General features: G+C 41.3%; 2 protein-coding genes and 1 pseudogene across 3 annotated transcripts; 1 reads left to right on the top strand and 2 right to left on the bottom strand.

Annotated features, from left to right (window-relative positions):
- Positions 1-636: 636 nt before the first annotated feature.
- Positions 637-5,826, top strand: LOC122027297. Of its 2 annotated transcripts, XR_006124351.1 has the most exons (5): positions 637-752; positions 898-1,074; positions 2,696-2,912; positions 2,985-4,195; positions 4,278-5,826. XR_006124351.1 is itself a non-coding variant. In XM_042586231.1 (4 exons), exons 1-4 carry the CDS (start codon positions 735-737, stop codon positions 3,227-3,229), a joined length of 657 nt encoding a protein of 218 aa, XP_042442165.1. In that variant the 5' UTR covers positions 637-734; the 3' UTR covers positions 3,230-5,826. The 2 variants fall into 2 exon arrangements, 1 of the variants encoding a protein (XP_042442165.1); XM_042586231.1 differs by having other exon boundaries at positions 2,985-5,826.
- A 1,125-nt stretch (positions 5,827-6,951) lies between these two features.
- Positions 6,952-7,522, bottom strand: LOC122026821 (dynamin-2B-like). The gene is made up of 2 exons (XM_042585534.1): positions 7,188-7,522; positions 6,952-7,089 (listed from the first exon to the last, which is right to left on the bottom strand). Exons 1-2 carry the CDS (start codon positions 7,520-7,522, stop codon positions 7,029-7,031), a joined length of 396 nt encoding a protein of 131 aa, XP_042441468.1. The 3' UTR covers positions 6,952-7,028.
- Positions 7,523-8,263: 741 nt separating this feature from the next.
- LOC122026820 lies at positions 8,264-12,539 on the bottom strand (annotated as a pseudogene).
- Positions 12,540-12,611: the final 72 nt, after the last annotated feature.

Genomic DNA, 12,611 nt, shown 5'->3' with positions numbered 1-12,611 from the left:
ATAGTAAGTTTTAACAATAATAATCCCTGTGATGCCGCGGAAGGGATGACAATTCTAAAAATATTGATGCTCGGATAGATTCACGAGTGTTTTTCAATTACTTTAGTGGACGGTAGAAAATTTTTATAAGACCAAGTTTATCTCCTTCAAAATTAATAGGTTCTAAAAATTAGATATCTAGATAAAAAAAATAACATTCTAATAATTATTAGCTAGTTGTTAGAATTATTATAGTAGCCATTTAAAATATTTTTAATTTTTATAGCGATTTTAATATTTTAAAATACTTTTAATAAAAATTAAATAATATGATCAGACTATTAAAAAGTTTCTATATAAGCTGTTTGATGTATAGCATTTTTTATTAAATTAAATAAAAATTAATTTAATTTTAATAGTTCATCCTTTTTATTTCTGCACAATAAAAATTCCGTGAATGGACATGATTTTGTCAAAATTAAGGGTTAAAATTATAAAAAATCTATTTTAATAAGGGTATATTAGTAAATGAGTCAACCAACTCGAGGAAGTAAGCCAATCGGCAATAGGGCGAACAGAACGGCGGGAAAATTAACAGAAATGACCCTGAGGATTAACGAAATGGCACTTACTGTTGTTTACTGCGACAAAAACACGAGCTAACGAAACCACTTCCGCTTCCTCTTTTTTCCCTTTGTTTTTCCTTTCCCTTCCACCGCTCGTCTCAACCGCCAACCAACCCCGTTCTCTCCGCCATGGCCGGCGACGCCGAGGTAATGGGAAGGACCGGAAAGCATCCTGAACACTGTTGTCGGCGTCATCTTTTCTCGATGTTTACACTGTTGTCGGCGTCATCTTGTTCGTTCCTTTCATCGCCTCTGACGGTGCGTGTTTCTTGCTTTCTTACATCGTAATCAGAGAATGGCGGTGCTCAAGAGGGCGTACGCGGACGTCATCCTGAACACGACGAAGGAGTCGGCCGTCAGGATTTTGGCGGCGGAGCGCCGGACGCTACAGTGGGAGCAGAGCTCGTCGTTCGTCAAGGAAGATTCTTTTGCCCTAATTCTTCGACTCAAGGCTCTCATGGACACTAGGGTAATTGTTTTTGTTTACCTGCAGTTAGTGCTTGCACGATCTAACCCCAATTTTTATTTATTTATTTAATTTTGTGCGAAAGCTGGAATCTTTTTCCCTTCGAGATCTGCCATTGTTTGTTCTGATCTATTGCGCCCGGCGAAATTAGTTGTTGTTATTTGGATTGCTACGTTTTGGTTGGAAGGATGTTACAAGCTGCCTAACCTCCTTGTTAGCCCCCTGCAAATAGGGTTTATTCATGAAAGAACTATTCAACTGTTCTTTCTTCTGATCCCAGATTAACTTTTAAAAAATTCTGATCCAACTGCTGTTTGAGCAGTATTCTTTGTCATTGATAGCAAAATGTTCTATTGTTGGCTGAATATGCCTTTTTTATTTATCTGAAGACTCATAAATCGTACATTGTCAACCGACAAATAAGACTACATCGGAGTCCATATATATTCTAGAAAACACTTGTAAGTGTCATTTGTTTACATAGTTCAGATTGATTCTACACTCAAATGCATATGTCTGGTCATTTTTTAGTCTAAATCCAATCTCGTTTTACATGAAAGATCTGAGCATAAATTAAGGGAATGAGACTGCATTTCTGTAAATTATTGTTGTAAGAAAGTATGCTGTTTTATTTGTTGTTTGATTGCATTTTAGAGATTTTGTTCTGCTCAAGCAAAAAAGTCTTTTCGTAGCATATCTAGATGTTATTTTTGATAATTCATGTCTACTATACATGAAAGCCGAATGTCAATTTATTTATATTTATATGTCAGTTGATGAAAGCATTGGATTGATGATGGCGGTTCAACATGGAACAAAATAATAATCTCTTAGTCATTTTTTTGCTTGTTGCCTGAGTGCCATGTATTGGGTCGATTGTCAGCCACTTGAAAACGCCTTTTGCAATCTTGGCACAAACGTTCCCAAGGGATCTCTCCTTCACATTTTCGACCTTGAAAGTGTAATGAAAGAGACAATGATATATATTAACCATGCGTGATAAGGCAGAGTTCATCATGTCAAGGTAGATTTAAACTCTCTGAAGGCCACATAATATGCTCTAATAAGCACTTGTTCTTTTTCAATTAGATGTAATGTAATTGTACAAATGCAAAGTCTGTGTTCTTATCAGTTTTCTTCTATTGTTGATGAAGAATTCTAATGTATTTTTGGTATATTTTTGTAAAGTGTTGATGTGTTACTATAATAACTTATGCTTTGATGATATATCTGCAAACCATTTTGTGCTTTTGACTGGCTACCCTAAGTCCTAACCATAATTTGCTACTGAAGTTTGATATGAAGCAATATTTTGTTGCTACCAAAATTGTAGTTTCATACAAAAACTACATTGCCATAAAGGTTTGATTGGAGACAATGTGACACTTTTTTTTCAATCTTAGTAGAAATATTACGAGTGTTTTTCTTGAAGCTAATACTGTTGAATTTGGTTTCTTTAAACTATTTTGTTATGTAATTTGTCATCATCATCGTAGCCACGTTTTTCCCAACTATTTGCGATTTCGCTATAACAATTTTGTCCCTCTTTTGAATTCTATAAGGCAGGTTAAAGTTGAATTTGTTAGCATATCTTGCTGAAGTATCAATTTAAATGTGTATTCAGATTAAAGAGACAGAATCAGTAAACTTATCACAAGCAACAAGAATTCGAGAGCTTGAAGTTCAGCTCCGTGAGGCGAACCATAAAATTCGTCGTTTAAATTCTAAACTGCAGAAAGATAGTTCTGAACTGGAGAATCAGAAGAGTGATAAAAGTGAGTCTCTACAAGGTAAAGACACAGATGATCGCATCAGTTTGCAGAAAAATAACCCTGATGAAGGTAATATATCTCTGATCTGGCAACCTGGCCTCAGTTTTGTAACTGTGTGTTCTCTAAATTTTATCTTAATAGCTACATCGAGTCAGGAAACTGTACCTCATAGCACCTATGCTAAATATTCAAACCAAAAGGAGCCTACAAAAGATTCGACTGCATCTGATGATTCTACTGGCACTCCTGATTTAGTGTCCTTGATATTGAGAAACAAGGAGCCAGAGCCTTTTAGGAATGGTTGTACTCAGCTGATACGTCCATTGGAGCGAAATGTGTTGACTGATAGAGATCTGCCTGCTGAAAGACAATGCCCAGATCTCTAATGTAAAGCAAGAAGCTCCAATATGTGAGAATGAACTAGATGAAAAGTACTGGCTTGGAGACCTAATCCTGGCAGCCGAAATGCTAATAGAGGTTGCAAAATCACTTGATTCAGAAGAAGCACTCTTGATTCAGAAGAAGCACATGAAGGAAACAAATCCGAAATCAACCAGAAAGGTAAGTTTTCCAGTTGCATTCTCCAAGAAGAAGAAGAGCTAGAAAGCTCGTCACAAAAAGCTGCAGTACTTCTCATGAAACTGAAGATCATGAACAACCAGACATTAGTGATACTAAAATTGCTGGAAAAACTGGCATGCCCACGACTCATGAAAGGCAGGGGCAAAGAAATGCAGATACTACATGTTCAGATGAGGCTTCTGTCAAAAATAAAATAACTTCTGTAGAAAGAAATATGAAGTTGAATGAGTTCCCCGATCATGTAATCCCTGCAATTTGAACACCGGCAGAATAATGACCAAGCGAAGTATGAAACTGCATAATCTCAACAGTCCAAATGCTGGTCAAGTAAGCATTGAAAACGATCAAGTTGCACTAACCACACATGACTGTGAAGAAGGCGATCCTTTAGATGGAGCCATTAAGGAGGATGCCATTGAGTGAGAAACAATGTTGAAGACACCAGATTATACATTAACCGGGTATTCAGATACTTCAGTATTAAAAGGAAACAATGAAAAGATTGATACTCCACTGATTTTTGTTCTAAAGATGAAGAACCTTGCAAATCAAGTAGGCTACCTGCTGAAGTTGAAAATGACAGAATTGTAAAATATACTTTTAAGAGGACCAGAAAGAAGGGATCTCCAGATAACAAGAACAAAGATGTTTATTTAGAGGGAAATAAGAAATTGAGAAAAGCAGATAAAGAAAGTGCCTTGCATGAGAAACCAAACAAGATAATGGAGTTAACCCGAGACAGTAGGAGGCTAGCACAAGTTGCTCGTCAGGTTAGTAAACGATCCATTTCTGTTTTGTGAAATTTCGAATCACATGTATTGCAAATAGTGATTTGCTCGGGGGCACACGCAGGAATTGCTTCAATCCCTAGTGTAAAGGAGCAAGAATACTTACTACTAGTGTAAAGGAGAAAGAGTGCTTACTTTACAACCTAGGTGGAGAAGCAACGTCACATAATCATGTTTTAAATGAAAAGAAGGATGAAGTAAAAAAGGATTATACCAAATAATCTGCAGCATTAGACTCAACCATTCAGTTACTTACTGAGAGAGTTTTGTCACAAGTTTCAAAATTCTCGGATGGTTGGAAACACCAAGGATGGAGTACTACTGTTACAGTTGATGATAGGTAGATCCTTAGAGAGATAAAATTGTTTTTCCTAGGAGAGGATAAAAGAGAAGGAGAAAGCAGTCTCTTGCAAAGCAGGGTAAGACTGCGTAGGATAGATCCTTCCCTGAGATCTCGCATTGGAGGGAGCTTCGTGCACCGGACCGTCCTTAGGAGAGTATAAAAGAGAAGTAACGATAAGAGGGAACAATTTGATAAATTTGCTTTATTATTGATGTAAATATATGTAGTCAGCTATAAATTAATTTGATCTTCAACTCTACATGACTATTTAACTGAAGGAATCTAATAAAATAGGACAATTATACAATAACTGTTTCTAATACTTTTTTCCATGGTGTACAGACATCATTGTAGAACTAATTAAATTATCCTAAATATACTTAAAAATGAAAATAGCTATTTTTTACATATATATATTTAGTCTTTCTTTCATGAGAAAGGATGACTTAGACTTTTTCCAGGTACATATTGATTTCAAGAACTCTAATATAAGAATTGTGGCATGCAATACAGATTGTACAATCAATGCATTTCTGCATTCTCCAAAACTATATCTTCTACCTGGTTCTGGTAATTAGTATGGGCAGTTTGTTGCAGTGTATTACTGGCTGCAAACTAGTGAGACCTGCAGCAATACGACAATGCATTATTACAGAGTACTAAATTCATGTAGAGTTACGAATATGGTTATCGCGTGAAAAGAGAGTTTTATATGATGCATAGTCTTCATCTACCAGTGTAAAGCCAGCAAATATGTTGGCCTGAACATGTTTAGTAATTAGCCCGTATGATCTCTGTGAAATACATGATGCCTAGTATAGAGGATAACTTAGAAAAATAGAACTGAATATGAATGATTTTTGTATTTGTCCCCTTTTTTTATCTGAACATAAATCGTACACTGTCAACCGACAAATAAGATATTAGAGTCTATGTAGTCTTGAAAATACTTTCATGTGTCATTTTTTACATAGTTCAGGTCGATTATACAATCTAATGCATATGTCTGGTCATTTTTTAGTCTAAATCCACTCTTGTTTCACATTAAAGATCTGAGGGTAAATTAAGAGAATGAAATTGCATTCTATAAATTATTGTTGTAAGAAAATGTGTTGTTTTATTTGTTGTTTGATTGCATTATTTTTAGTCTTTTTGTTCTGCTCAAGCAAAAAAGTCCTAGCATATCTAGATGTTATTTTTAAGAATTCATTGTCACATGTACATGAAAGCTGAATGCCAATTCATTTAAATTTATGTCACTTGAAGAAAACTTTGGCTTGATCGCAGTTCAACATGGAACAAAATAATAATCTTTTAAGTCATTTTTTGCTTGTTGCCTATTTGCTATGTAGTAAGTCGATTGTCTGCCACTTGAAAGGCAGTCTGTGTTCATATTGGTTGTCTTATATTGTTGATGAAGAATCTTAAATTATTTGTGGTACACTTTTGTAATGTGTTGATGTGTTACTATAATAAATTGACTGGAGGTACATCCCTAACGATAATTTGCTACTGAAGTTTGACATGAAGCAATATTTCGTTGCTACCAAAGTTGTAGTTTCATACAAAAACTACATTGCCAGAAAGGTTTGATTAGAGATAATCTGACTCTTCTTTTTCTCAATCTTAGTAGAAATATTATGAGTGTTCTTCTTGAAGCTGATACTGTTGAATTTGATTTTCTTAAGCTATTTTATTTTCTAATTTGTTATCATCATCATAGCCACGTTTTTCCCAACAATTTGCGATTGGCTACAAGGCAAGTTTATGTTTCAATTTAATCAAGTGAATTTGTTAACGTATCTCGCCGAAGTGTCAATTTAAATGTTTATTCAGATTAAAGAAGCAGAAACAGTAAACTTATCACAAGCAACAAGAATTCGAGAGCTTGAATTTCAGCTCCGTAAGGCAGAAGCAGTAACTTAATCAAGTAAGGCAGTTAGTAAGAAAAATATTAAGAGTTAATAACACTAACGAAACCAAAAAATATAATTAGATTAAAAAAATCATAATGCACTATACTAGGATATATGACAGAGTAGAACTTGAAGAGAAACTCAATAGTCAAGTAGATTGGATGCAAAAATATGAAAGAGAACCCATTAAAAGTTAAATCTAACAGTCTATAAATTTAGCTCATTATCCACCTACTATCCACATTAATTTATACCTTTAGCATGTTTGAACTAGTTCGGCAGGTTTTTTACATGTAATGCTGAAGAGGAAAGTGGTTTAGTGACAGATGATCTCAAGATCAGAATAGTTTGGCATATATAGTTCTAGCTACTGAATAGCAACGTCGGCAAAAAAGGATTTGTAAAGCAGAAAAAGCCAGCCCACCTTCCTTGTCACAATCAAGGAAACAAGCCAGGGATCTACACTTGAAGAGCTGTTAGGCAAAGTTTCAAGACTAAAAATGTATTTAATAAGAAAGGAAACCTCTTCTGGCCAAAACCCATATGCATCTTGACCTTATTGGTTTAGTTGCTTCCTTTGACATACCAAACTACTCTTCATAGGATTTACAAGCAACCTGTGCATTGGATAAAATAGTAGCATCGCCATGAAAACTTTCCATTTTGTGTAGTACACAAGTGAAAACAATGACAAATTTATCAAAATAAAATTTACCCTGAAAGACGGTTTGGCAGTCTGAGCTTCATTCTACTCCAGATTTGCTTGGGAAGTGTATCAACTAACGCAAATCTTCCGAGCTTATTTTGTGGAGCTCCAGTAAGTATAGTTTTAAGACTTTCAGTCTCAGCTCTCCATGCTGTTTCAAGTGAACTTTCAGATCCAATAGATCCAGCCTGTGCCGCAGCAATAGAAACAGATTGACCAATCAGAGCAACCCAAGGAATATCTGCAGTAGAGGTGGCCCTGAGACAAAAGAAGAGCTTGAACTGCTGCAAGACTTTTCTGGTCCCCAGCAGCTTGATCAATCTTGAAACTGAGAAGAACTTCATACCCGAACATTATATAGAAACTGAGATCAAATACAATTTCACAATTAGAAATAGGAATTTGTAATGGAATCATCCATTGATCTCTGGTCTTACACTTGGAAGATCTACTAATTTTAAAGATGGAGCTGGTGAGGAGATAAAAAATTGTGAGTATAACTAAAGCTTCATAAATAAGAACTACAAAACTGCAAACAAACAAGAAGAAAAGACAGGAAAAGAAAAAGGTAAAACCTGTACTAGTACGAAGTTTCAAATATATCTCATCTGCTCGGCCCTTTCCGGAACCTGGAACTCGAGTTATGCAAATTGTGATTGTAAATAAATAAAAAATGCTATTGCATAGATTTATGTTCTTACTTGCAGAGGCTGTAGGGATTTGCTGTCTATTTGGAAAACAATTGATTTAGTGCCAAGTTAACTATCTCTTTGCAGATCAATACTGATAGGGGCTCGACTAGCACCATTCTCTCCAGTGGGCTGCAAGCAATTAAAACCAATTTAACTGGCATAAATTCAGAGAAAACATACAACATATTAGAAATGCAATTCCAAATTTGTTGATTTTTGTGCATTAAAATATAACTAATTTATACCATCGCATCTCTGTTATATATTACAGAAGCTGTAAATACGGCTAAAAACAAGCAACAGAAATAAACAGAAAAGCTATTGAATATGATCAAATGTCAATCCATGTTGATAATCCTATGTTTTTGGTTTGGGAAATAAAATAGTATCGGATCACATAGACGCGGCGCCGCCACTTTGCAAGGTGATTAGTCCGAAGTAGGCCCCAGCAGGCCCTTTGGACATGAGAGAGGCGTGGGTCCCATTCTCCTCGACGGCGCCCTAGTCAAGAACGGTGATGAGGTGGCAGTGTCGGATAGTGCCGAGTCGGTAAGCCTCCACCACGCTGGTCCGTCCCTCCATCAGACGCTCCAGAGCCACCTGCACCGCCTCCTCCGACTAGCTGTCCAACGCGCTCATCGCTTCGTCCAGCAGCAGGATCGTTGGGTCCTTCAGGATCGCCTGCGCGATGGCGATCCGCTGCTTCTGACCGCCAGAGAGCTACAATCCCCGGTCGCCGCACAGCATCTCGTACCTATCCATCAGCGAGCTGATGAACTCGTGTGCGTTCGCCGCCCGTGCTGCCGCCTCGATCTCTGTCGGTGTCTTTTCGCCGTTGCTCCTGTTCGTGAGGTTCGCACGGATGCTTCCGGCGAACAACGTCGGCTCTTGGCCCACCATGCCAATGTACTTTCTTAACGCCCGGAAGTTATACGACTTGAGGACCCTGCCGTCGATCTTGATCGTCCCTCTGACCGGGTCGTAGAACCTATGGATGAGCCCGATGATGGTCGACTTCCCGGAGCCACTCTGCCCGACGAGCGTCGTTGACTTACCGTCCTCGATTCCGAGCAAGAAGGCTTGTAAGATGACCACGTCGGGGCGCGCCGGGTAGGCGAAGTCAACTCCGTGGATTTCGATGTCACCGACAATCCGCTCGGGACAGTGGTCGTCTGAGTCGTTGGGCTCAATGGTTGTGACACGGTCGAGCACGGCAAAAACGGAGGCAATGGCGTCGGCACCCTTAGCGAGGTCGGTGGTCATGCTGTCGGCTTCACCGATGATGCAGCCGATGGAGACGAGGATAATGAATGTCTGAAATAAAGCTTTGGCGGATATGAATCCGCCAGCGATCAATTTGCCTCCGTACCAAAAATCTAGAGCCCATGTGCAAATCATGAGACTCTGGGAGAAAGCCATTCCGGCGTCGGCAAACCACGACTGTCGGACGCACTCCGGCTTGCGCCTCCTCGAACATGTGTAAAATGCGTTCTTGTGGGGAGAAGGCGGTGATGGTGAGGAGATTGGCGACGGCATCCGCCGCAAGCTTGCTATTGTCGATCTGGCTTTTGATGGCCTTGGAGGAGAGACGCTTGAGGAGGACACGGCGGGAGTAGAAGCAGAGTATGATGATGGGCTGGATGGCGATCATGATGAGGGCCAGTCGCCATGGTGAAGGAGATGGCCACGACAAAAGCGGTCTGGATTATGAGGGCCATACGATTGCTTACGAGGGAGCGGACGACGTTGGCGTCGTTGGCGCACAGATGGTGCCGGTGGAGTTCTCCTCCTGATCAAACCAGCCAACCTCAAAAGTGAGGATCTTGGACAGCATCCGCAAGCTGATGCGCTTGGTGAGATACTCGCCCATCGCGCCAAAGTTATAGTGCTGCCCAATGTTGAGGATAAATGAGAGCAAGGAGAGGGCAAGGAAGACGAAGGCGTAGGTCCTCGTCTTGTTCTTGATCTCCTCATGGTCCTCGAGGAAAAAAACAGATATCATACTGCCCAAGGTGTAGGAATAGGTAGGCTGGATAGCGCTGAACACGATGGTGCTGCCGCTGCCCAGCAGCGCCTGCCGCCACTCCGACGCGTTCAGCTGCAGCAGCCGCCGGAAGGATGGCACCGGTTGCCTCGGCATCCCGGTGCTATCATCGGCGTTATCTTCCGGCGATGCCAACACTATGGAGCGGTCGGAGCTGTTAGGACTGGCGGCGGAGAAGCAGGAGTTCACGCTGCTGCTGATGCCCAATTGCACGGTGCCGAAGCCGGTCTCTCCTTCGAGGAGGTGGGCGGTGGTCCTAGGGGTGGGAAAAAATATCGAAATTTTGGTATACCGCACATATTGTACAGAAATTTACCGAATTATACCGATTTTACGGTATATCGAAAATTTCAATACGGTAAAATATCGTACCGAAATTTTCAATATCAGTATCGGTATATGATTTTTAGTGAAATTTTCGGTATACCGTACCGATACTAAAAATTTACTATAAACGGTATGAATACTAGAAATTCGGTATACCGAAATTCGGTATATCAAAATTTTTGTACGGTATCGGTATAAAAAATATTTATACCGTATTTTTTGGTACAGTAACGATATTGGAGTTGGTGGTTCGGTATACCGTACCGAACCACCCCTGGGTGGTCCGTTGGAGGCGGACGAGTGAGGTTTAGAGGCCGTCAGAGCGATTAATGAGGTGATTATGAGAGCTGATCACCGAGACGCGGTCGTCCTGCACGACAGCGATGACATCAGCGTGGCGAATGATGGAGAGGTGGTGGGCGACGACGATCGTGGTGCGGCCGACAGAAGCGAGGTCGAGGGCCTCCTGGACGATGCGCTCCGACTCGGAGTCGAGGGCGCTGGTGGCCTCGTCGAGCAGGAGGATCTTAGGTGACTTCAACACCGCCCTGGCGATGGCGATTCTCTGTTTCTGGCCACCGGGCATCTGCGCTCCACTTTCTCCCACCTGCACATACCATTCTTTCCAGCATCACCTGTCTTGACCAAATAAAAAACACACATCTTACCTTCGTGTCGTATCCCTGAGGAAGTAGCGAGATGAAACTATGGGCATTGGCGGCCATGGCGGCGGCCACCACCTCCTCCATAGTGGCGTCTTCCTTCCCAAAGAGTGTATTCTCTTTAATAGAGGTGGCAAACAAAACGAGCTCTTGGCTGACCAACCCTATCTGCGATCTTAACCATTTCAGCTGCAGCCTCTTGATGTCTGTCCCGTCGAGCAGAATCTCACCGGCGAACCGCTCTAGCAGCGCAATCACCGTCGACTTTCCTGACCCGCTGCCTCCCACCAATGCCACAGTTCGCCCTGCTGGGCATTGAGGTTGAAGTCCCGGAATATGTAGTTGTCCGGCCTGGAAGGGTATGTGAACTCCACGTTTCTGAACTCCACGTCCCCGGACAAGTTCTCTAGAACTTCTCCATTCGAGCTGCCAGAGTCTATCTTCGGCACTCGCCGGATCACCTCCAAGATGCATTCACCGACGGAGATCACCTCAGAGAAATATTTCAAATTGGAGAGCCCCTAACCGAGTGCCCTGTCCCAATAAACTTTGTTAGAGGAAAGGAGAGGAGAGGAGAGGAGAGAAGGGAAGAAGAAGGAAATTGGGAATTTACAAGCCGCCGAAGATGATTGAGTTGCTGACAGCGAAGACGGTGCCGCCCTTGCCGCCGTTATACATGACGATGCGGCTGCCGAACCAAACCAAGAAAGCCATAATGGCAAAGATGATGCCATTGCAGTCGACGGCCAGTCCCTTCGTGAGGCCCTGGCAGATACCGAGCTTGACGGAGTCATCAAGCATGGCAGAAAACTTGGCTATGGTGTGCTCCTCCTCCACAAAAGAGTAAACGGTGCGGATGGAGGAAACGCACTGCTCCACCACCATGCCAGCCTTCTGGTACTCCCTCCGCATCTTCCGAGCTAGCTCCATGAGGATGCGACCGTACAGGATGCCGGGGATGACGAGTAGCACCGCTGTAGGCGATCCCACCAGCGTCAGCCACCATATCATGGAAAATCCTCTCGCGTAGCATCCGACGAAGGTGGCGCAATTCATTATGAAGTTGGGCACCTTCTCGCTTAGGCAGTCTTGTATGACGAGGTTATCACTGGTGATGCTGGTAATGACGTCACTGCTGGTGCCGGTGTTGAGGTCGAAATATTCAACATCCTGCCGGAGAACCGCTGTAAGATACCGCACTCGCATCCGCGACGCCTGCTGCTCCCCTGTTCTCGACCAACAATAACCCTCTGCCCAATGATCCAATCAGTTAAAATCAACAATAAATTAAATTAAATAATCAATTCTATCAAATCAATAAATCTTACCCATGAACGATGCTAAGAAGCTACCGCCGGCCAGATACACCAAGTAGATTACGTTCTGGACAGAAAGTAGCTTAGAACCAAAGAGCACTGAAAAACTACTATTGAATAGGAATAATTTGTACCTCGTTAACCGCTTCGATGGAACCCTGACCCATGTCGTTGAAGATGACACGGGCGAACATGAAAAAGGCTGGTATTGCAAACTCATCGCCGACGAATCCCAGAATCATCAGCAGCATGTCAACCATGTCCCTATGGCTGAATATGGACTGAAGGGAAGGAAAAAAAGTGAAGACTAGAGAGCTCATTTTGACCGGCGTAGAACAACAGGTACTCTGAAACTGACAAGAACAAAAATGGTACTGAGAAAATCATGAGAA

The sequence above is a fragment of the Zingiber officinale genome, chromosome 10A (genome assembly GCF_018446385.1).
Source record: "Zingiber officinale cultivar Zhangliang chromosome 10A, Zo_v1.1, whole genome shotgun sequence".
Taxonomy (NCBI): Eukaryota; Viridiplantae; Streptophyta; class Magnoliopsida; order Zingiberales; family Zingiberaceae; genus Zingiber; species Zingiber officinale.
The sequence above is the reverse complement of the archived record's forward strand: the minus strand, read 5'-3'. Positions and strand labels throughout refer to the sequence as shown.

Coding starts and splice junctions, on each gene's coding strand:
- LOC122027297 (XM_042586231.1), top strand. Junction 1,075..2,695: donor AGGCTCTCATGGACACTAGG/GTAATTGTTTTT, acceptor ATGTGTATTCAG/ATTAAAGAGACAGAATCAGT. Junction 2,913..2,984: donor GAAAAATAACCCTGATGAAG/GTAATATATCTC, acceptor TTATCTTAATAG/CTACATCGAGTCAGGAAACT.
- LOC122026821 (XM_042585534.1), bottom strand. CDS start 7,522: ATGAAGTTCTTCTCAGTTTCAAGATTGATCAAGCTGCTGGGGACCAGA. Junction 7,090..7,187: donor CTGCCAAACCGTCTTTCAGG/GTAAATTTTATT, acceptor TCCAATGCACAG/GTTGCTTGTAAATCCTATGA.